A 20,717-nucleotide genomic window follows, 5' to 3' on the forward strand; every position below is an offset into this window, starting at 1 on the left:
TACCCTCAACCATCCGGACCAGGTTGCGGTCGTACTCGCCGTGGAGATGGCAACGAGGGCAGGGTCGACTCTTCGTGCGATAGTATTTGGGAGGTTGCTTGGCCGTGCCATCGCAAAAGGTCGGGCAGTTGTTGAGACCCATGAGCGGCTCGCACGGCTCCGTGAGGACGACCCAGATGTGCTTGCAGTCTTTGTGCTCGAAGCAGGTTAGGGTGCACATGTTGGTGGCTGTTTGAGGTTGGGCGAACTTGAAGGTGGGGAATATCGCATGAGATGTTGGTTAATAAAGAAAGTTGTATTGTTAAGAAAACTTATTGGGCCAGGGCCTGTGAATCAGTATCCAAGCCCTCGCATACAAACGCCGAGCCAGTGCCTCTTTCTAAACGCATTCTGATGAGAATCACACCCTAAAAAAAACTCCACGCAATGCTTATGAAACCCGATCCATCAAGCCCCTGAATGAAGATGCTGCCGTGTTGTCGTCTCTAAGTGTACCGCTCTCGTCTAGCTCCGCATCGTTACTATCGTCTTCAATTGCTTCCTCGCTGGATGGGACGAGCCGTGAGAGCATGGTTTCCATTCTGCGCATGGCCCTTTCCATGTTTGCGAGCCTCTCCGCCGTTCCCTCTAGAACATCGGCGTCAGAAAATGACCCTCGAAGCTTCTGTGGGATGCCCGGGAACATGGAGTCACGTCGGGACGGACGTCGAACACTAGGATCGTTCGGGCGGTTATGGTCGAGCTCAGCTGTCGCATTCCGCGTAAACTGTCTTCGAATAAGATGATGTGTCAAGTCGTCGTCGACGGCGATATCGTCGTGCACCGTATCCGGTGGTGGAACCTGGAACACGGCACGCAGATCTCGGTGGACGGTCAACCGCCACTTCTTCCAAAACCGACTCTTGGTCGGCGGTGGAACCTTGACCTCGGTAGGGTCCTCGACAACCCGAGAAGGCCAGAGCAGGCGACGCTCGGCAACGGCGATGAGGATAAGTACCGGGAAGTTGAGGGTTTTGACAGCCGCGACGTGGATCTTGTGGAACCACCGGGGGTTGACGATGAACTTGAGGGGGATGAACAGAAACACTGCGAGAATGTTGAACGGGGGCTGGTACGCAAAGACGGCGTCAGCCTTGACGCCCTCGAGGGTGAGAACTGCTCGTCGAAAGTTGATCTCTTGTAGGGCGTTGGATGAGATGTTGCTAAAGGTGTTGGACAACATGGACACCAGGATTGTGAGGAACAGTGTGTTACCCAGGAAAGCAAAGGCCACCATGACACTCGGTCCTAATAGCCAGTGAAACTCGGTCTGGACATATGTTAGACATCTCTATATTGAGAAAACTCGATGGGAAGAGGAGTGTCATGTACTTACCGATCGTTGGATGCCTGTACCGTCAAGCCCAAACCAGATGTAGATCATCCATTTCGAGATGGTCCTAGAATATTGTGAGTGCAAGACTTGTCAAGGTGTCTGAGCGAGACATACACTATGGGGTGAGCTCCCTCGCCGAGCCAGAGAAGCGACAGCAAGAAGCCCAGGAAACACCAAGCTGACAGCGCCGTCAGAAAGAAGAAATCAGCCATCATCGACCTCAATGACAAAAAGACCAAGTTGTCGCTAAGCAGGTTGAACGCCAACCGCGGAACCAGCACAGGGGCTGCGAGCGCCAGCACATCGTATGCTTGCTCAATCATGTTTGTATCACCAACACGCCATCCGTAGATGCGCAAGACGAGGTATACCCAATAGATAAGTACAAAGGCGACATCGAGAAATGACCAGAGGTTCTGGGTATACACGCTCCTAAATACAGTCAGCAAACTCCTGAAGTATCAAGTGGTGATAAGCGTAAACTCACCATCCGTGTGCTAGGATGGTAGCAAACTGGTCCAGACCCCATCCAAAAGCAAAGATGGCAAAGGCAACCTCGACGCCATTGTGTAAGCCCTGGCTCCTTAGAATCATGACGCTAAAATACAGAGCGAGTAGCACTGCGAATTGGAGAGACTCGAGAATGTTCCGGGTGCGAGGAACAATGAGCCGGTACTGGTTGAGAAGAGGTGACTCGCGAGGCTCGTAGATGGATATAGGCTTCAGCTTGTAGTGATCGGGGATTATGTCCCAGAAAGTTGAAGGAGTATAGACGATACGGCCCTCGTAGATGGCATTGACAACCTTTTGGCAAGTAGCAGAGCTCAAAAAGTGCTTGCTCTCAGTCACAATGGCAATCTCGAGAGACGGCAGGGTCTTGTGGTGAACCCAGGTGGTGATGCGCTCCGCCTCGGCGCGGATCTCATCAGGGGCGTTCTGGAAGGGTTCGAAGCCGGCGACGAGGATGTGGGCCAGCAGGAGGAGGCCTTCGTGGCCGCCGTGAGCCTCGCCGAAGCGACGGAGGATGCGTGTCGCGATGAGCTCGCACAGGGTGGCGCGCGTAAAATTGACATTGTGTCTGTTGTTGAGATGAGACTGCTCATCGAGAAACTGAGCACGGTTGACCAGCAGACAGTAGACTATGATAGGTCAGTAAGAAGTTGTGAGAATAAAGTTGAGTCTGTCTTACTGATAGAAATGTCATTCAGGCCATAGAACTTGTCCACCAGCGGCCTCACAACCGTGACGTTGATCCTCAGGTCCTGCAGCTGCTCCAGGCTCAGATAGTCCTCAACCACGCTGATAATGTCGCGACGGATGCGGTGGATGTTGGTGTACACGGGCAAGTGGCTGTGAGGATCCGTCATGCAGCTGTAGACGGCCTCGGCGTTCTCGACGCCGCCCGTGCTGAGGCGGGTGCCCAGCAGAGGACGCCTCTCGTCCGCTCTCGGATCGAATCCGGGGTCCGGCAGCGTGATGCGCCGGCGGATGTTGCCAGCCATTGACGGGCCGGCCTGAAGTGGTCAATCAAGTGAGGCGTTGGAGATGGTGAAATCCAGCCGATGATCGCGTCGTCGGGTTGTTGAAGAGATAAGTTTTCAAAAGTCCGAAGGGCAAGCGAGCGATTAACCTGGCTACCAAGATAAGAAGGCTCAGGCAGTATCTAAGGGTATTTAAGCCTTGGCAAGAAGAGTCAATCAAGATCAAGATTCAATGCACGTCCAAAGCCTTGAAGAAGAGAAAAACTATGCAGGAAATGAAATCGAATCCCTTTGGCAACGTGCAACGTCATAAACGCTCAGTGTTTTGGATCTTGAATCTCGCTGATGTCGCACTAGAACTGCGCCACTGATTGGACGATAGCTGTGCCCTGGGCGAAAAAACGTGGCGAACCTGGATCGGCTTGGGCCAAGTTTCTTATGCATCTTTTGACATGATGTGACAGAAGCAAATCAGATCAGGCATTAGATAAGGGACCCTGAAGGGAGAATGGGAGGCTTCATTTGTTGGGTTGCAGTCCATCGTTCATTGGAGACTTGGCGTCCACGTGCATGAAATGTGCACAGAACCATGGAGAGACACTAACAAGAAGACAACCTACAATCACCATCTCTTTCATGCGCATAGATCTAGATAGTTATGATCTGTATCAACTCTCTAAAACACATGCATACCCTGTCAAAGCACCACCCTAATTACACATCCCTTCCCTCACAGCTTTGCCTCCTTGCCAGCCCCAGCCTCCTTGGCCAACTCCCAAGCGACCTTTGCCAGCGGTCCCCTGGTCATCGAGTACTGCTTGGCCTTTTCGCTGCTCGCCTGCCTCGCCGCGTACCGCGCCGCGATCCCCTGGCACACACCCGCCAGCTTCCAGATGCTAAAGGCCATGCCCCATGGCACCTCGGCTCGGGGGTCGTACCCGCTCTCCGCCGTGTACCACTCCAGGATCTGCTCCGGCTGCGGCAGGCCCGGCGTCCGTCCGGGGAGGAACTTGGACACGTCGTAGGGCGTGGTTCCCGGGTATTTGGAAGTGTAGAAGTTGGTCAAGAAGTTGCACACGTCGGATAGAGGATGCCCGATCGTGGACATCTCCCAGCTATACCAGAAAGTCAGTCAGATGTCACCAAACAACAAGGTAAAAACATACTCTAGAATGCCAATGACTCTCGGCTCCGTCTTGTGAAACACCAGGTTGTCGATCTTGTAGTCGCCATGCACAAGAGTCGCCCGGTCCTTGGGCTGCAGTCGCTCATTCTTGAAGAAGCGCACCGTCTCGTCAAAGTTGGGAAGCCTTCCAACCGCCTCCTTCGTCTCCACGTCCACGGCCTTCTCCTGGCTCCCGCAGATGGTGACCCACGTGTTGATCTGTCGAGGGTAGAACCCTGATGCCCTGCCAAACTTCTCCAGACCAACCTTTTGAAAATCGACGGCGTGGAAGCGCGCGAGCGTCACCACAGCGTCGCGCCACATGGCCTCACGCTCAGCGGGCTCGATACCCGGCATGGTAAAGTCCTCAAAGATGCGCCCGTCGAGAAACTCCATGATGTAGAACGGGGTGCCGATGACCGAGTCATCCTCGCACAGGCAGTACGTCTTGGGCACCGGAAGGTCAGTGTGCTCAAGAGCGTGCATGATGCGATATTCACGCTCAACCTTGTGCGCCGTCTTGGAGAGGAGCTTTCCAGGAGGCTTCTTTCGCATCACGAAGCGCTGACCATCAGCGGCCGTGATCTGGTACGTGGGGTTGGATTGACCAAAGCCGAACTGATTGACGTCACATGGTCAGCATCGCAGCCATTCCTATCATCGAAAGACGGTCGTGAACTCACCTGCTTCAGATCAATCGGCGTCTTGATAGCTGGCACATTATCCGAGATGTACCTCTCGAGCGCCGCCTCGTCGACGGGCTGCCGTACCCTGCCAGCCATGACCAAGAGTGTTAGTTCCTCGTCTTAATGGTGTGGGCTGCTCAGTGATGAAGGGAGCTTCCAGGTCTCGCGAGACGTAAATTGTATGTGACAGGAGAAGGTTATAAAAGTCTCGACAGCTAAACAAAGCCCAAGTCAGTCTGACCGGGGTCGCCAGGTCGCCTTTACATGCTTATGTTGCAGCTGAGGTCCCCGTACTAGGACATGCCGAGGTCCAAATCTGGGGTCGGTCAGGTTACATACAGTTCATCGCCGCGGGCCATGCCTTGCCCCTCTTCCCCAATCTCTCCACATTGTGTCACGTCTCCTCGGCATCTTGCCATGGAGACTAATAAGGGGCCGCATTTTGATCCCGAGCCAATGAACAATCGATTCATCTGGCTGAGTTCGGCTACGCTTATCAAAGACGTTCATGGATAGCTAGACAGTGGTAAGTGGACAAGCCAGACACGAAGGGTTGGTCACCATAGCTTTACCATGTGTTGTAGTGACAGTCATTCACTTATGCCAAATACCTAGGTAGATGAGAATCTTGAAGAATCTACCAAATGTTATGCCTGTTTTCTTCCCATGTTAATACAGCCACTTACACATTCACAACAGAGAACAACAAGCCAAATTAAACAACAAAGTGTAAATCATGTACACGCTTAGATTTTCAGACACTGTCTCCCTCTGCTACTGGTGATCCGGCATTGAATCATACTCGGCGGCAACTCTAAACTTATACATCCATGGGGCCACGAGGAGCACCAAGTCCATAAACCAGTCCTCATTTCTTCTCTCTTCCCGAAGTATTTAACATGTGACAAAATATTCTTCTTTTTTCTTTTTTTTTCTTCTTTTTCGCATATTCGGGTTTGTTGTTCTCCTCTCCATCCCGCCCTCGCTTGTCAACTTGTATTGGAATGCCTGCCCACATACATGGGCAATATGCATCAGCAGCCAAGTGACTGACTTCGTTGGTGCCAGACCCACGTCGCACGAGCTGCGAACCATCTTCAAAGAGTTCGACAAAAATAAGAATGAGAGAACCGAAAAAGACAAAGGAGAAAGGCCCGAACGAAATAACAAAGAGGGGGTATCCATCATGTTGAATCGTCCATGCATTCTGTCCATCCGATATTCCTGAGGCCACACCCATCCGAGTACAGGCGTGACATGCTGTTGCCAGTCCAGTGCTGTATTACAATGAAACAAAAAATCAAGAGAGCTGCCGGGTCCTGGCATGGCCCCGACAGCCCTGTAAGAGCCGTAAACGAAGGTGTCAAAACTTGAGAAAAAAAGACACAGACCCATATTAACCGAAGACACCCCCGTCCGGTCGACAATAAACCCCCTCGCCCGTCGCCGACCCCCTAGATAGACTCGAGTGGGGAGTTGAAAAGAAGGAACAATCGTGCTGCTGTCGTGACGTCGTAAACCGCTTATAGGTCAACAAAGGAGACTTGGGTGATTTATACATATAGTATACGATCAACCCTCGTCTTCATCTTCGTCGTCCCTTGGGCTCGCTGTGTCCGTCTTAGCTCTCTTGTTCGTTGACGAAGAGTCGGCTGCAGACTTGCGCTTGGTTCCTGCGGATCCAGACGCCTTATCTCCGGCCGCGGAATCATCAGCTTTGCCGTCTCCCTTGCCAGCGTCGCGCTCCATGGCGGCGACTTCTTCTGCTGTGAGGAATCGACCACCAGGGCCACGCGGACGGCGCATTGCGTGGTTATGTCGCGATTCGTGAAGGTAGGGTTTTCGGCCTTTCGAGGTCAGTCGAAGCTGTTCCTCAAGCTTTTGTCGGGCAACACGCCGCTTGAGAATTCGATGAAACTGCTTGGCATTGACATATAGTGGCGATTCCTCAACGCCGCCTCCGGCCGGCATCTCCGGGGATTGCGGATGTTGCATCTGTGCGGCCGGCATTTGAGGTGGGGCAACGCCCGGTCGCGCGCCGGCGTGGCTCATCATGGTCGACGCGTTGGGAACCCCAGGGCTGGTGACCTGGCTCATTCGGCGGGCGGGAATCTGTGTCATGTTGTTCATGCGAGGAGACTGGCGATTGTCCTTCTTAGCGGTGGCGCCGCCCATACGAGGGGAGCTTTGAGGCATGTTGGGATCTGAGGGCATATAACCATAATTGGAGCCAGACGCGGCAGCGGTCGCAGCCATTGCGGCCGCCTGGATTCCGGGCATGCCATAAACTTGCTGCATGCCCTGCTGTGGCACGCCGTATTGTGGTTGATACATGTTGTGTCCTTGAGGCTGAGCCTGGTGCGGCTGCTGGGGGATAATGGGCGACGTCTGCACCGTGTGCTGGTTGATGTTGTTTGTGGGCGAAGTGATGTTGTTAGCAGCACCAGAGTTCGCGTAGCCTGAGTTCGTGTTTTGTCCTTGCTGTTGATATTGGCCGTAGTCCATTATCCGCTAGCAATCCAGTTTGATTGGCAGGTGTCGAGGATAGGCGTCCTCGTCGCGTTTCAATTCGTTGATGGCGTGTTGGGGTTCAGAGCTGGATTCGACCAAAGATGTAAGACGCGTAACAATTCTGACGTCCAAAAATCCGTTCGACAGAGAAGCAAATGACGAATAGTTGCAATGCAATGGGAAACCGAGTTGGAGAGTTGTGGGTTTAAGGTCCAGCTGTTTGGCTTGGGTAGAGTTGGGCTGTCGAGTCAGGAGCCCTCTCTTCAAGATGCTCTAGTCGCGACAGATCTGGGAGAAGGCGTACCCAAGTGATTGGGCATACGTGTGTGAGGTGGCAAGCTGAAATGGGGCAGAAGCGGTCTCTCAGACGGTCAACCACAGCATATGCGAGCTGATGTCGTGGCTGGATACTGCCTGTAGTGGCTGATGCGGCGGTTCACACAGCCACGTGAGAAGTAAGCGATGCCGTTTAGGCAAGGGAACAAGATGGCAGCCGAGAAGACGGCAAGGAGCGACGAGAGACAGCACTGGCTGGTCAGTTGCTTTGTCTGGAGAAAACTGTCCAACCATAGGCGTTAGCTACGCTGTATATATGCTAGGCTAGGATGAAGGGGTGGGACGGTGGAAAGAAAAACGGGGGCGGGCAACGGGAGCGGGAAGGGGTGCAAAATGCGCGTCTGGAAAGCCACTCTTGATGCGTTGGCAGCCCAGAGTCCCATGCATGACGGAATATGCAACAGGCGGGCCCACCAGCCCACCCCGGCGTGCTAGGCTGGCCAGGCCTCGAGTTGGAAGCAAGGGCTTTGACTTGAGGCCTCAAAGCAGAGGGAAGCCTGTTGCGCCGAGCAGACTGGTGACGGCCATGTCAAGAGACACTGGTACTCTCGACACCAGCTTCTACCGCTTTTCGTCACGTCCCTGGCCAACCCCATGTCTGATCGTCAGTGACGATGCCGAGACGGATGAGGTTGAATCGGTCCGCTATGGCCATGGGAAGCGACCTGCCTGCCCTTGGGCTGCACTCATCCAGATAAGCGCCGTTGGACTCGCATCGAGGCAAGGCAAGGCGGCGCCCAAGCTGGTTGGTGGCGGAGACTCGATTCCCTTCCGGGACTCTGGATAGCTGCGGCCCTGCGCCTTGCAACAGGGTGCCAGAGCGGGTTATTGGCTGGCCAGAGGAACGGGACGCAAACAAAGGGACTGGTGTGCATATCAAGGCTGAACGACAAGGATAGGGGTGAAAGCGAGAACCAGGGGACAATATCTCTTTCAACAACATCATTGACTCTGTGTCACGAAGCGGACACCCGAGTAGGCTGTTTCGTGGGGGAAGAGGGGATGATGCTTATGTGGTGGAGTGGAAACCAGAGTGGCATGTCTGGTCGGTGACGTTTGAATCAGGCAGGTCGGCGGCGGGCGAAACGAAAGAGGGCGTGCTCGAATTCCACGCGACCGCCCTTCTGCCAGAACACTGGGGGTAAAAGAACCAAAATGGAAAAACTTGTACGTACAGCAATGGCGTGTAGGAGCGCCTCGCTTGAATTTCAAGCCGTGACAGAGGTGCGGCAGCTGTGATCGCGTTGTCAGCATGAAACGCGGTAGATTATCGGCGACGTCGAGTCTGTGTAAGTGACACCAGAACCATGCAGTGCAGCGCAGCGCAGTGGCCAAGGTTGGAGTGAGCCGTGGGCAAGCGGAAGAAATGCGCGCCAGTGAAAATGCCAAAAAGAAAAGACGCGTTTTGGAGACGAGGCAGAGACAATGCTGGGTGTGCTGACACGGTCGACTGCCTGCCCCAGCTGCGAACGACGCGCTGTCGCGTATGCACCCAGAAGAAGAGGGATGGCCTCAAAGGGAAGTGCTCTGGAAGGGGAGCTTGGGGAATATGGTGAAAAGCAAGCAGAAGCGGCTCTACGTACCTTTTGTGATGCAGGAAACCGACAGATGCACACGAGGCGCGGATGCACGGTTGATGAGCGGGAAACGTAGGAAGCTTCGGCGCGCTCAGAGCTTACTCGCACGACCTTGATTCACACAAGGCCAGTTGAGACGAGAGTTGAATCTGGGGTAAATCGGGATCCGCAGGCAGAAGTCGTCAGGTGACGGACAAAGCGGCCAATGGAGAGGATCAAGACGATGCTGGCGACGATGATAGGCCTTGTGGTTGAGATGTTGAAAAGGCGAAGCGAGGTGAGAAAAGCGAGCTGATTTGCTGGTGGTGCGTGGTGGATTTGATTTGGGGTGGGTGGGCTGTCTCGGGCGAGTGACGAGGGTTGGTCGTTTTGTCGCGCGGCAGCGTGAGCCTTGCCAGTAAAGTAATTAATTGTCTGACGGGCCACCAGATGACGGACGGCAAGGGCCAGGCTAAAGATGGTCCGAACCGGAAGCGACCGTGACGGCTGAGGAATCGCTTTGTCAGAAAAGGCCAGGGTGCGAGAGATCCCGATGCTAGCTCGCTAAGTCAAGAGACCCGGACGCGTCTGGTCAGACTTTCAAAACAATTGTCCGCTGACAGCCGCGTGTATGAGACGAGTGCCCCACGAAGTCGCAACGTTGGCCTTGACTCGGTCGAGTCAAAGAGTAGAGCCGGGTGTGGAGAGGTAAGACAGGATAAGAGGGGGTTGGGAGTTGAATCAGATATGTGAGAGTTTGTGTGGAATGCGTGAATGTGCGAGTGGTGCAGACCAAGAGGGGAGGGTAACGCGGCAACGCGGCAGTTGTTGCGCAGCAGGCCTTTTTGGTTTAGCAGACGTAAGAGACCCAGGACGTTTAAGCGGAGAGCTGAAAAACACCCTTGGAGCTGAAAAGAAACAAGCTGAAACGTAGGTAGGTTGGCTGTTGGGGAGGGAGTTGGGCGATGGAATTCGCGGCTGAAGAACAGCACGAGTATCGACACCAAGCTATTGATTGAGGTGAGGTGAGGGTATCTGTTGTCGATAAGGCGCGTGTTAGTCCTATTGGTGAACAAGCTTTAAGAAACTGTAGTATAACTACAGTTTCTGGGCGTCGTGCATTACCGTTTGGGGCGGTTCGGCGCGCGATGAGCGAATGGCAGAAGCTCAAGGCGGGCGGAGGCAGAAGCTTGTCTCTCGGACGGGCCAACTGGAAAGCAAGGGCAGAGCGTTTATCGGTCGCGGTTCACGGGAGCGTTTGCGCGCGCGCGTGGGATCCAATCAAGGCGAGATTGGATGCGATTTGTGAATGGCTGGCCAGTAGACACAATTAAGTGTTTCGAGGCCTGGGACGAATCTGATTGCTTGCTGAGTGGATGAGAAGGAGAGCAGGAAGATTGATTGGCCGTGAAGGAGGAAAGGCCGCGAGAAAGGACGAGGGAAATGCGACGAGATGATTTGAGGGGCGGGCTCCAGACTCTTTGTAGACTTGTGACTGGCGGAAGCAACCTTGGGTGGGGCTCGCATAGGTGGCTGGGGTGCGAGGCCGAAATCTGATTCGAGGGGCATAGCGTGACGCAAGGGCTGAACCTTTGAGTCCTGAGGCAGCAGTCCAGGGGGGGTGTGAGGGGAGATTTTTTGGGCTGGCCTTGGCTCGGCCTCGGGCTCCGGATGACGGTTTCCCGCACCGTACCGCACCACGGGCAGAGAGCTTTTCACCTTGACCTGTGAATTGCGGCTTTTTGTTGGCCAGCTGCTCAACATCAGTCAATATCAGGTAGTTTTTGGCTCATCTGCAAGCTTCAAGTCATGATAGTCTCGGGCACCGACTTGTCTTCCATTCTATCTCTCTCCCTCCCGGCAGCACAAGCCTCGATGGCCCTGGCCCATGAGCCGTGATCCGGTGCCCCAAGTATCAGATCTTGGATACATCCCTTTATCTGACGCGCTTCATGTCCTGCCTTCCGTCTCCCTCACGACTGACCCCGCTCTTCGTTCAACTCTTTTTTTTCTCCTCTGCAATTCTCACCTTGGAATGCAGGACGGGGGGTGATTACGAAACACTCTGAAAAAATGGGGCACTCGCAGGAGCCAAAAAATGATTTTGGGCTTGTCTCGTATTGTCTTATTTTTTGTCCTGTCCTTTTTAGCTTGCTCAGCCACTCTTGTTTTTCCTCGTTTTCTCAGGCTGGTCCCTGACCGCTTCTCCCAACTTGTTGTCTCCTTGATGCCTCTGCTCCAGCAACAGGCTGCCTGCGAGGGTGTTGCAAAACCGGTGACGACAGAACTTGCAACCAAGCTCGAGCTGTCTTCACCCCCTCCTTCTTGTCGGCCGATCACCGCCCATGATGGATGGTGTGTGGATGAGCTGGCAATCCGGCTCGGGGACTAAAATTAGCCCCAAGACTTTTTTTAACCTTCCGGCGGACGACGGGGCACAAGGCCGTGTTGCTGAAGCTGCTGGGAAGCTTGGAGTGAGCTTGTTGGAGCTGAAGCTCCAAAGTACCGAAGCTAGAATGAGGTCAGAGGCAGCCTGTCCTGCTCTGGACCACGACAAGCGGTGACTGGGCTGGGCTTTGTTGACTCACGGGGCTGGCCGTTACAGTGAGCGTCCTGCCGATGATGGATGTCGATGTGCTGCCGTTCGATGTGACTTGTCTCACATTTTGAGTGTTGGTTCGCAGCGCCAACATGGTTCCAGCCTCAGCATCCCCTATCGATACGCTATCGATTTCCACCCCATCAAGGCTGGCTGGGCGGGACTTTGACGACAGATCCTGGACCTGGACTCATTCAGGCTGTTGCTGCTTGCCTCCTGCTGCTGGTGTTGCTGCTGCTGGCCTCAGCAGGCTCTCCCAAATTCATTACTTTGCTCCGTCCCGTGTTGCTGTGACTGGGTTGGGCTCCAGCGCCGGAACCGCTCGTGGCGTCGGGTTTCTCTGATCTGGGCTAGCATGGAGTTAGGCGTGAAATCACACACACCCAAGGACCAACTCGGCTCCACGTGACGACGCGAAATTCGCCTCTTTTCGGTCACTTGCACGGCAGCGAAACGGACCAAGCAAGCAGGCTGGGCTGGCGCTGGCGCTGGCAGAGCAAGGTAGCAGCCGCACAGTAGCAGCCACCCAGGGATCGAGAGTATCGATCACCAAGAGACGAATTAGAAATGTCGGTGTGCCGAACCTGAATCCGGCGATCTGGACACCTCCGTCACTGGTCGCATCTCATCAGAGACAAACGCAATGCCAGCCTCGTGTGCTTGATTTTGTTTTGGCTTTTTGCCATGGCCTGTGGCTCATTCACGCAGTCAGGCAGACAGTCACGGTACTGCACTGTAATGGCAGCTCCACACAACTCTCTCGGATCTGCGAGTGCTGGTTCCGAGTCCGTGTCTGCTGTTTGCTGGTGCCAGCTAACTGCATTGATGCCAGCTTTTACAACCCAGACGCCCGAGGAGGGGAGGGGAGTTGAGTGCCGTGCTGGGACTTGAAGCTGTCGAGGGCAGCAGATATCATGCAGAGGCACCCGACGCTCGCTTCCAATCCCATGGATGGATCCAGTGCCACTGCCGTTCGAGCCCTGTCGTCAACAACCTATGTACCGACCGTGTCGAGGGGATGGGATGGGGCCTTGGATGCCGGCCGCAGCAGTTCGTACGTGAGCGCTATGAGTCGGTGAGTGGCCGTGGATCCTGGCCCTGTGGATCAGGGTGGCACGGTCGTAGCACCTCGTTGGGATGGATGTGCGGGACGACCTGCCGAAGGGTCCGTGGGCCTCTGATTCTGCCTCTCTGGTGGTCAATTTTCACGCGTGGACGCGGCGCGTACATTACCTGCTCACTAATGGGTTTTCCGGTCAAGACGGACAATGGCATACGTTGACGCGTCTGTATCAAGGCATACAAGCTCGACTGCACAAGTCAGGTCAGACTGGAGACCGGCCAGCGAGGACGATGGGGGAGTGCTACGTTGGTGCGTTGTCGGTTGTGCCTCTTCTCACGCATCGCATGCAAAGCTGCTGCTGCTGCTGCTGCTTGCTTCTACCTACTTCTCCTGCTGTACAGTCATATCTGCTGCCGTTATGCTCCCCGCCGTGTTTCGCACGTCTCGGGTGGTGGGGCCCTACCGCGTGGTGGTGTGTATGCCCGTGTCTTTGGCGTCTTTCATTGCATTCATGGAGGGGGATAGTCTACTGCCTACGTAGGGAGGTGTTGATGTGGTTGGTCCCATGGGTGTGGATGGGCTTCAGTGTGGATGAGATGAGGATGGGGTTGGGCTGCCAGCTTCTGAAAGGCGGGAGCATCAACGGCATGGCCGCTCAAACACGCCGAGGCTTCAAGGATCGATTGGACAAACAACGCACCCGTCTCGATAATCTTCCGATTGGCCATGCCCAAGAGGCTCACACAACTTCTTTCTCTGCTCTCCAAAGCCATGACGCATTCATCTCTGCCGTCCCCTTGCCGCATGTGATTGATTACGGTGATGACGGAACACATGCGCCATGCGTTGATGGCATCCCAATCATCCCACATCACAACGCGATGCACGTAGCCGCCCTGTATGATCTACGGGGACGGACAAAGTCTGGGCCTGAGGGGGCCAACGTCGGTCGGCCTGGCCTGGCCACCTCTATTGTATGGGTTGTGCTTGGGCTTGACACGTTGTCGTCTCAACAGATGTATCAGAGTTGCCAGGCAAGGTAATGGATGGATCGCATCAAGGCCCGATGAATTGCATCGAGGGTCGGGTCTGCACCCCTAGAATCGGCCTGTCCGCCTCACCTTGGCTGTGCTGTATGTTGGCGTCGCTGGCTGCAAGCCCTGGATGTGCCATCAGGCAAGCAAAGGTCCGTCTGGCTTGACAGAGATTGCGGGCGTCTTTGCATGGCAGCGGAGGAAAACCTACGAAGCCGTATTCGCGTGCCTCCTCTGTTCCAAAAGTTGTTGACTTTTGTCTCCCACTCATCAGCCCACCTGCGCTGCCAGCCTGGCACCACTTCGAACTGCTTGCTCCCAACATGCACGCAACATTCTCCCTTTCTGACCTTGACATCTGCTGCCCAGTAACTTGAGCAGCCTCACCTTTTGCCCGGACGGTCGGTCGGTCTCGGGGCTCGTATTGCTCCGTCATCCCTTTCAGCTCCTCGACACGGACGCCCGTCACGGACCTGTTTCCATCATCCTCCTCATCACTATCACCGCAACACGACTCGTACCCCTAGAGATATCACCTACTATCACACAAGTCACAGCTCGAATTCTAGAGCCCTTCTCCCGTCATACTCGGCGCCCCTGGGACTAGGCCCGGGTCGCACGCGGCCGTCACCATGCCGCTCCGATTCGCCTTGACGAGGGAAGAAACTGCCCAATGCTTTTCCTTGCTGCGCGCTTAACCCGTCCACTCAGGCAGGATATCACGTCCCAGACGCGTCCCAAAACCGCAATTAGCTCTCCCCTGTTCGTGACGAGCCCGCTCCCCTTGCGACGGCCTCTCATTTGTCGCCACAGCTTTTGGCTCGAAATCGACCAAGAGAGCTCTCACCCATCCGAGCTTTCGCGGGGCCGCACGCGGCGATCGTCATCTCGGGCCAGGGCGGCTCTAGAGCCTCGGGGGTTCCTTGCTTCTGTCTGTTAGAGCCGAGGCGCGACGCGGTATTTCCGTGTGATATTGATGACGGGCTTTTTTTGATGCTGTGACTGTAATATCACTCTGCCTTGAGACTTCAATTGAGCCCCTGTGACATGTCACCAGCTCGTAATACTATTATGATTAATCACTGTAATGTCTCGCCACTTGTAAAATGCAACTGAAGAGGAGGCTGGTGAGTTGCTTGTTGAGAGGTAATTTCCTGTCTTGGCGTGGATGTAACTCCACAGCTATCGTAAGACTTGAGTGTTTTTCATCCCAAACTCGGTTGGCTTCACTGAAAAACGTCTCTAATGATCGACCAATGGCTTCAGTTAGTGGCGAATTGGCTACTGTATAAACTAATGACAGAGTTGTGCATTCCGGTTTGGGCGAGGAGGCTGGATGTGGTCGAAACTCTCATTTCGGCGGAGATGCAGGGTAGACAACGACATCACGAACACTGGTCCTCATACTCTTGTTCAAAGTAGCTAGTTATAGTAATTTTGTCACTTTTGGCATGCAAAGACGTACAGTTAAAATATCTCCCCTGCGCAAATTCGGACCAGTGTCTAATGGCGTGCTATGTAACTTCAAAGGGGGTGTGTTCACTTACATCAGTTAGGAATCGGTTGTGAATTCAACCATCCCATCAAAATACCCTCACCGCAAATGCGATACAACCACCAATTAGACAAAACACAATATCCGAGAAGCACACTATCACTGGCGGTTGTCGCCAAATGATGTTCACTGAGCAAACCCAATCCCAACTTGGGTGTTGTGTACTCAAAGCTTGACTAGAGCTGGTGCTTTATTGTCCAGCAAGAGTCAACGTGGGCCAATAGATTCAAACACAACACGCATGATAAGCTCGAGGTGTCTATCATAGACCCGTCCGGGCCATATACTTTCCGCCACTCTCATCCACGGCATACACCTAGAGTGCCCTTCACTGGTACTGCTGGACTTGGCTGAACAATACAACACACCCCAAAATGGACCAAATTGGAAGGTATTCCCGGTATGAAATGCCACAATCAAGGCAACTGACCGAGAAATCTGGTCTCATCGGGTCCATGAGCTTTGCTCTGTAATGAAGATGTCATTCGTGCCGCCATTAACCGGTCCCCAACAGCTCGAGTCACTCCCCGAGGAAGGTAAAGAGACAATAGAGACGAGTAAAGGAGAGACTGCAAACGTCATAATGAAAACCCAGATTCGATCTCGACAACGAGTTTTGTGAGTGACTTGAGCTCGGATTCATGTGGTAGACTGGCGAATGGGAGTGGAAGTAAGGTCAAAGAAGTATCCTGCATCAATTTCCAATCCACTGCACGGATTCTATCTGCAGTTATACATATTCCATACAGATGGCACTGGAGTTCGATGTTCGCTCCGGGACCATGTCCCGTACTTAACCCAGCACCTGCTCGGCCATGGACACTGGATGGTAACGATGTTAGCCGCGGAGCCGGAGCGGAGCCGATATCACATAATAATGACTTACCACTGCTTCCAGTGTTGTCAGGCTCAACATGCGCCTCCTTGACCTTGCCATCCTCAACCTTGAGAGCATAGCGTTTACCTCGCATACCTCCGAAAATGGCGTACGCATCAAAGCCAAGATCCAGAGCCTTGGTGAACTCTCCAGTAGGGTCACCGAGGAATCGGATCTGTGGAATGAGTTAACTCAAAAAACACATGCCCGTGGCAATATTCATTTACTCACCCCGGTCTCCTTGGCGGGATCCAGCTGCTCGCTCCAGGCCTTCATACTGCGGGATGAAGTCAGCATCGGGCACGCAACGAGGCCGGCCGAAAGATAATTTGAGCCAGGAAACTCACACGAAGGGGTCGTTGACAGACACGACAAAGACCTGGCCGGCCTCCTTGAGCTTGGGGTGGTTCATGTACGAGGGTACATGCTTGCTGGAGCAGGTGCCGGAGAAGGCGGCGGGGACGCCGACGATGTAGCCGTTGCCCGACTTGAACTCCTCGGCGAGGTTGACCTTGTTTCCGGGCGAGTCCTCGACCAGGACGTCGAGGTCGGGGATCTCCTGGCCGACGCGGACCATAGCTCGAGGGGTCGAGTGGAAGCTGCGTGCGACGGTGGCGGGCCTGGCGAGGGCGGCGCGGCGGAAAGAAGCTCGGAAGGCCATTTTGCGAGGGTCAATTGAAGTTGCTCTGGGGATACGCGATGTTCCTGGGGGGCGTCGGGTTGCCAATTGTGTCTGGGGGTTGTTTGCGGGGAGGTTGTCGTTGAGGAGCTTGGGGAGCTTGAGCCACAGGGCAAGTCCAATGACATCACGGGTTTGGGTTCACGATCCACCACGCTAAGAGATACGTACTCCAACCTCACCCTTCAAGGTTCTTGTCTCACTGCTGGCTCTTGCATGTTTTTGTTGAGAGTAGATAAATATTGTAGAAGATTACGGTACTTTATAACTTGTAACTATGTCCACTACTGGAAGGATGCTTCAATGCTGACTTGGCTGTGACTATACATTTGCTTCCGGAAGCGAGTGCGAGTGAACTCTAGAGACACTCTCGAACCCTTTGTTGGAGCCTATCGAAGTAATAAGACGATTATAGTCCGAATATAATGAAATCCAAGTTACTACATGAATGGAGTGAGTCTTTCTGATCTTTCGATAGACAGTTTGCCATCGAATGGGATTCAGGGCCTTGTGATGCTCCTGCCGGGTGTTGGCACCTGCCAGTGCGATGCCCACCAGGCAGAACAATCCAGAGCTTTATCCGTTTGCCTGTTGTAGAAAACAAACGCCCAAATTCACCTAATTCGGCTCGTTCACACTCCTCAACAGCCCTCAATAACCCTCAATAGATAAAATGCACTGACGTGCGCTCCTGCCCGCGACAACTCTCCGCCTTCACACAAACAACTCACCCAACGAGCAACACTTCCCTTCCACCTTCTCTGCCTTTCGCCCACAGCTTCCTCCCCCAAGCCGAGAATACTTCACGACATAAACTGTGCCTACACTACCACTACGGCGCAAGAAACGAGTTCATGTCACTCCCTCGTTGCCAAGGCACCAACTCCTCATCCTAATCACCAAGCAGCCACTCCGATCCTCTCCCCAAAGCACTCGTTCAGTATCGACTATGGCTGCTGATAAGGTGGACTATGTGGCCTGGGGACGCTTACGGGGTTTCTTCGCAACGGAACCGCCTTGGCTCGAGCATATCTACGTTGTGCGTATCGTCGACTTCACTGTTGGTGTTCCCGCAGACGAAGGAGGCACTTGTGACGATGGAATTAGCCCTCGACCGGATGAAGAAATCAGAAGCGCCATCTTCATCCAGACCTCCGAGGATGAAAAACTCGGCGGTATCCTCTACGAGACCCATCGCTGGCCAGGCTCCAGCAAATTCAGGCTCAGCGTCACTCAATACGCCAACATGGGGCGCCACACTCACCTGGCCACCGATGCACCCATCGGTTTCATCTGGAAGAAGGACGCCGAACAGCACCTTCCCGACATTATCAATTCGATCCCAACTCCTGACCCATCCGCCATCTACGCCCCTGGGAGCGTCCCCGATGGCCCAGACCTCCCACCTCAAGACTCGATTGAATAGGTGACACGCGTGATTGAGGCGCTGGGAACCCGGGGCATGCTCATAGACAGGAAGCCCAAGGACTGGTACATTGACGAATCGGGCGTGTTTCACGAGCGTGGCCGCGCGGAAGCGGGTGTTGGAGAGACCATCCACGTCGGGACATCTACGCTGGTTGCGCCGCGGACTGGGCAGAACTGAGGGTTGCCTGGGAACTTGAGGGAACGAGATTTGCACATGTGTACACATCATGCGATGGAGGCAATACCTAGAGAAATGCGCTGAACATGATACTCGTCAAGTGTCTTTTCCTACCTGGCATGACAACTCCCCGTGTAACTGACCTGATCATCTCGGCAAGAAGCATGGAACGCAGCATAATGATATAGAGGTGACGAAACACGTTCTATTAGTAGCAGGTATGCTAAGCATCTAAATACAGAAGCAAAGCGTATATCGCACCATGTGCTATAGTTTCACATGCTAGTTTCAGCGACGCTGAGATCAGCATACGTACGCCCTCCCCTATAGAAACAAGGTAGTCAAGCTATTGGCCGAGCAACCCCTGGCCTGTCGCAAGGGGTTGACGGTGAACATGGGAGACTGAGTAGCATCAATGCGTCAACCTCTGAGGCTCAGCCCCGACTTGACACGGAGGAGTTGATCATTCAAGCAGGTTTAGAACCTGGCACCGGAATCAACCGAGGGCAAGGGTGGCAGGCTACATATACCGGGTGCACCACACTGCGTCGGATGAGCCGGCCGTGATGGACCGGGTGCGTCCCCGTTCAACGGTCTTCGTTTCAGAAACCTGTACTTGTAGATGTTGGCTTAAACGGCTCGTCCGGAACCCCAGATGTTGGGGTTGGCAGGGGCAGAACCTGGAAGTGATGGGGAAACCTAATACTAGGCGGGCGAAGAATATCAGGAATAAGACAAGACAATGACGCTCGACTCAGCTCAGTCGACTGGACGTGCAAGGCGCCTCCCTGCAGTCGGAGTCGCGATATCGCGTGTTGCACAGTCGTCGGTCGAGAACTGACATGTATCCCGACAAGGTTGCGCTGCAGACTCGGACGCAATTCTCCCATAGGTCAGACAATATCGAGTCACGCACGCACGCGCAACGCAACGCATGCACGGCAGTTGGACGGTTTTGTTAGACGTCAACCAAAGAAAGAGAGAGAGAGAGAGCGCAAGCGCAAAAAGCCGCCGGCACGTGGGAAGTGGACTCGACTCGCATACGCAGGCAGGATTAGCATCCCGGGCTCGAATGCGGGTGAAGCCAGAAGTGACAAGCGCTGAGGCGGGTTGGAAATGACGACTCACGCGGAACATTCTCGTCGACGACGGAGGCTAATATGCCGACGAGGGAATACTACCTAGTTGCGTATGTCCAGAGATAAGGATAAGGGACCTAGGCTCGCTTCTCCTTGATGCACAAGGCGGTTCTCATGGACGCCATCTCGTTGTGCATCTGGGCGTTGGGACTAGGACTGCTAGTTCAACACCCGCTTTGACATCTGCTTTCTTTTTCCATCGGGCTCTAGATCCGACAGGCTGAGCAGCGAGCTGAATCCATGCGAGGCGTCTTGTCTTGTCGTGTACTGCACTGCAACTTGACGAGAAGTTGCTGTCGAGTCTCCTCATCCTCCCGTTGGCGGCGGAGTCGGGGTTGCAGGCTCTCCTAATTAAACGAGAGTGGACGTGATATATCAGGCGGGTGACGTCCATTGTCTGTAATGGTTGTGTGGCACGAAGCCGTCTCTGAGCCATGACTTGTTGATTGGCACAATCCGACGCCCAGTTATCCAAGCAATCCAAGCCATCTCGAGGCCAGTCAAGAGTTGGCGTCGTCTAGGCCCTGGATCGGACTAGCCACCTTGAAAGTGCAGCGTAACCACGCCGGGTCTAGGCAAAACGACCACGATCCGTTAAAGAAAGACGTTGATCTCTGTGGCCGAGTGGCACATGGCCCTTTGACAAGCCTGGTCGTGCGCCGAGGTGGTGATGGCCACTAGCCCGTGATGTATGGGATGGATACGAAAGTGGCTTGACCCGTCTCCCTGGTGGACGAACTGGGCTTTTGGCAGGACCTGGGCAACACGACGAGGCTTGAGACGAGAATGTGGGGGTTTGTGTTGCATCTTGGTATGGATGGATGATGGGATATGCTCTTCGGGCGGAGGCTTTACGTGTGGATTTAACCAACGACCGCTCGCTGGGCATAGGGTCTTTGAGCCTTGAAACGGGCATCTGAAATTGTCGGTGCTTATCTTCAACAGCGACCCCGAGTTGATCTTCAGGGCTCGGTTGCATCGCTCCTTGATGGTGTCGTTTTGCCCACTTGGCCGATCGACAAGGCCCTCTTCGCAACTGGAATCGCCGCCCGCAC

At 54.2% G+C, this 20,717-nt stretch overlaps 4 protein-coding genes across 4 annotated transcripts; 1 reads left to right on the forward strand and 3 right to left on the reverse strand.

Moving 5' to 3' along the window:
• Positions 1-430: 430 nt before the first annotated feature.
• NCS57_00114100 (APH domain-containing protein) lies at positions 431-4,803 on the reverse strand (the record flags this gene model as incomplete). The annotated part of the gene is made up of 9 exons (XM_053051213.1): positions 431-1,309; positions 1,376-1,439; positions 1,490-1,807; positions 1,863-2,514; positions 2,565-2,889; positions 3,477-3,504; positions 3,591-3,971; positions 4,023-4,639; positions 4,705-4,803. 9 exons carry the CDS (start codon positions 4,801-4,803, stop codon positions 431-433), a joined length of 3,363 nt encoding a protein of 1,120 aa, XP_052919728.1.
• A 1,476-nt stretch (positions 4,804-6,279) lies between these two features.
• Positions 6,280-7,212, reverse strand: NCS57_00114200 (Transcriptional activator HAP2; the record flags this gene model as incomplete). The annotated part of the gene is made up of 1 exon (XM_053051214.1): positions 6,280-7,212. The coding sequence occupies one exon, from the start codon at positions 7,210-7,212 to the stop codon at positions 6,280-6,282; it is 933 nt and encodes a 310-aa protein (XP_052919729.1).
• Positions 7,213-16,154: 8,942 nt separating this feature from the next.
• NCS57_00114300 (Thioredoxin domain-containing protein) lies at positions 16,155-16,968 on the reverse strand (the record flags this gene model as incomplete). Its single annotated transcript, XM_053051215.1, has 4 exons — positions 16,586-16,968; positions 16,470-16,515; positions 16,248-16,413; positions 16,155-16,183 (listed from the first exon to the last, which is right to left on the reverse strand). Exons 1-4 carry the CDS (start codon positions 16,897-16,899, stop codon positions 16,155-16,157), a joined length of 555 nt encoding a protein of 184 aa, XP_052919730.1. The 5' UTR covers positions 16,900-16,968.
• Positions 16,969-17,866: 898 nt separating this feature from the next.
• On the forward strand, positions 17,867-18,343 carry NCS57_00114400 (uncharacterized protein; the record flags this gene model as incomplete). The annotated part of the gene is made up of 1 exon (XM_053051216.1): positions 17,867-18,343. One exon carries the CDS (start codon positions 17,867-17,869, stop codon positions 18,341-18,343), a length of 477 nt encoding a protein of 158 aa, XP_052919731.1.
• Positions 18,344-20,717: the final 2,374 nt, after the last annotated feature.

Source organism: Fusarium keratoplasticum, chromosome 1, assembly GCF_025433545.1.
Source record: "Fusarium keratoplasticum isolate Fu6.1 chromosome 1, whole genome shotgun sequence".
Taxonomy (NCBI): domain Eukaryota; kingdom Fungi; phylum Ascomycota; class Sordariomycetes; order Hypocreales; family Nectriaceae; genus Fusarium; species Fusarium keratoplasticum.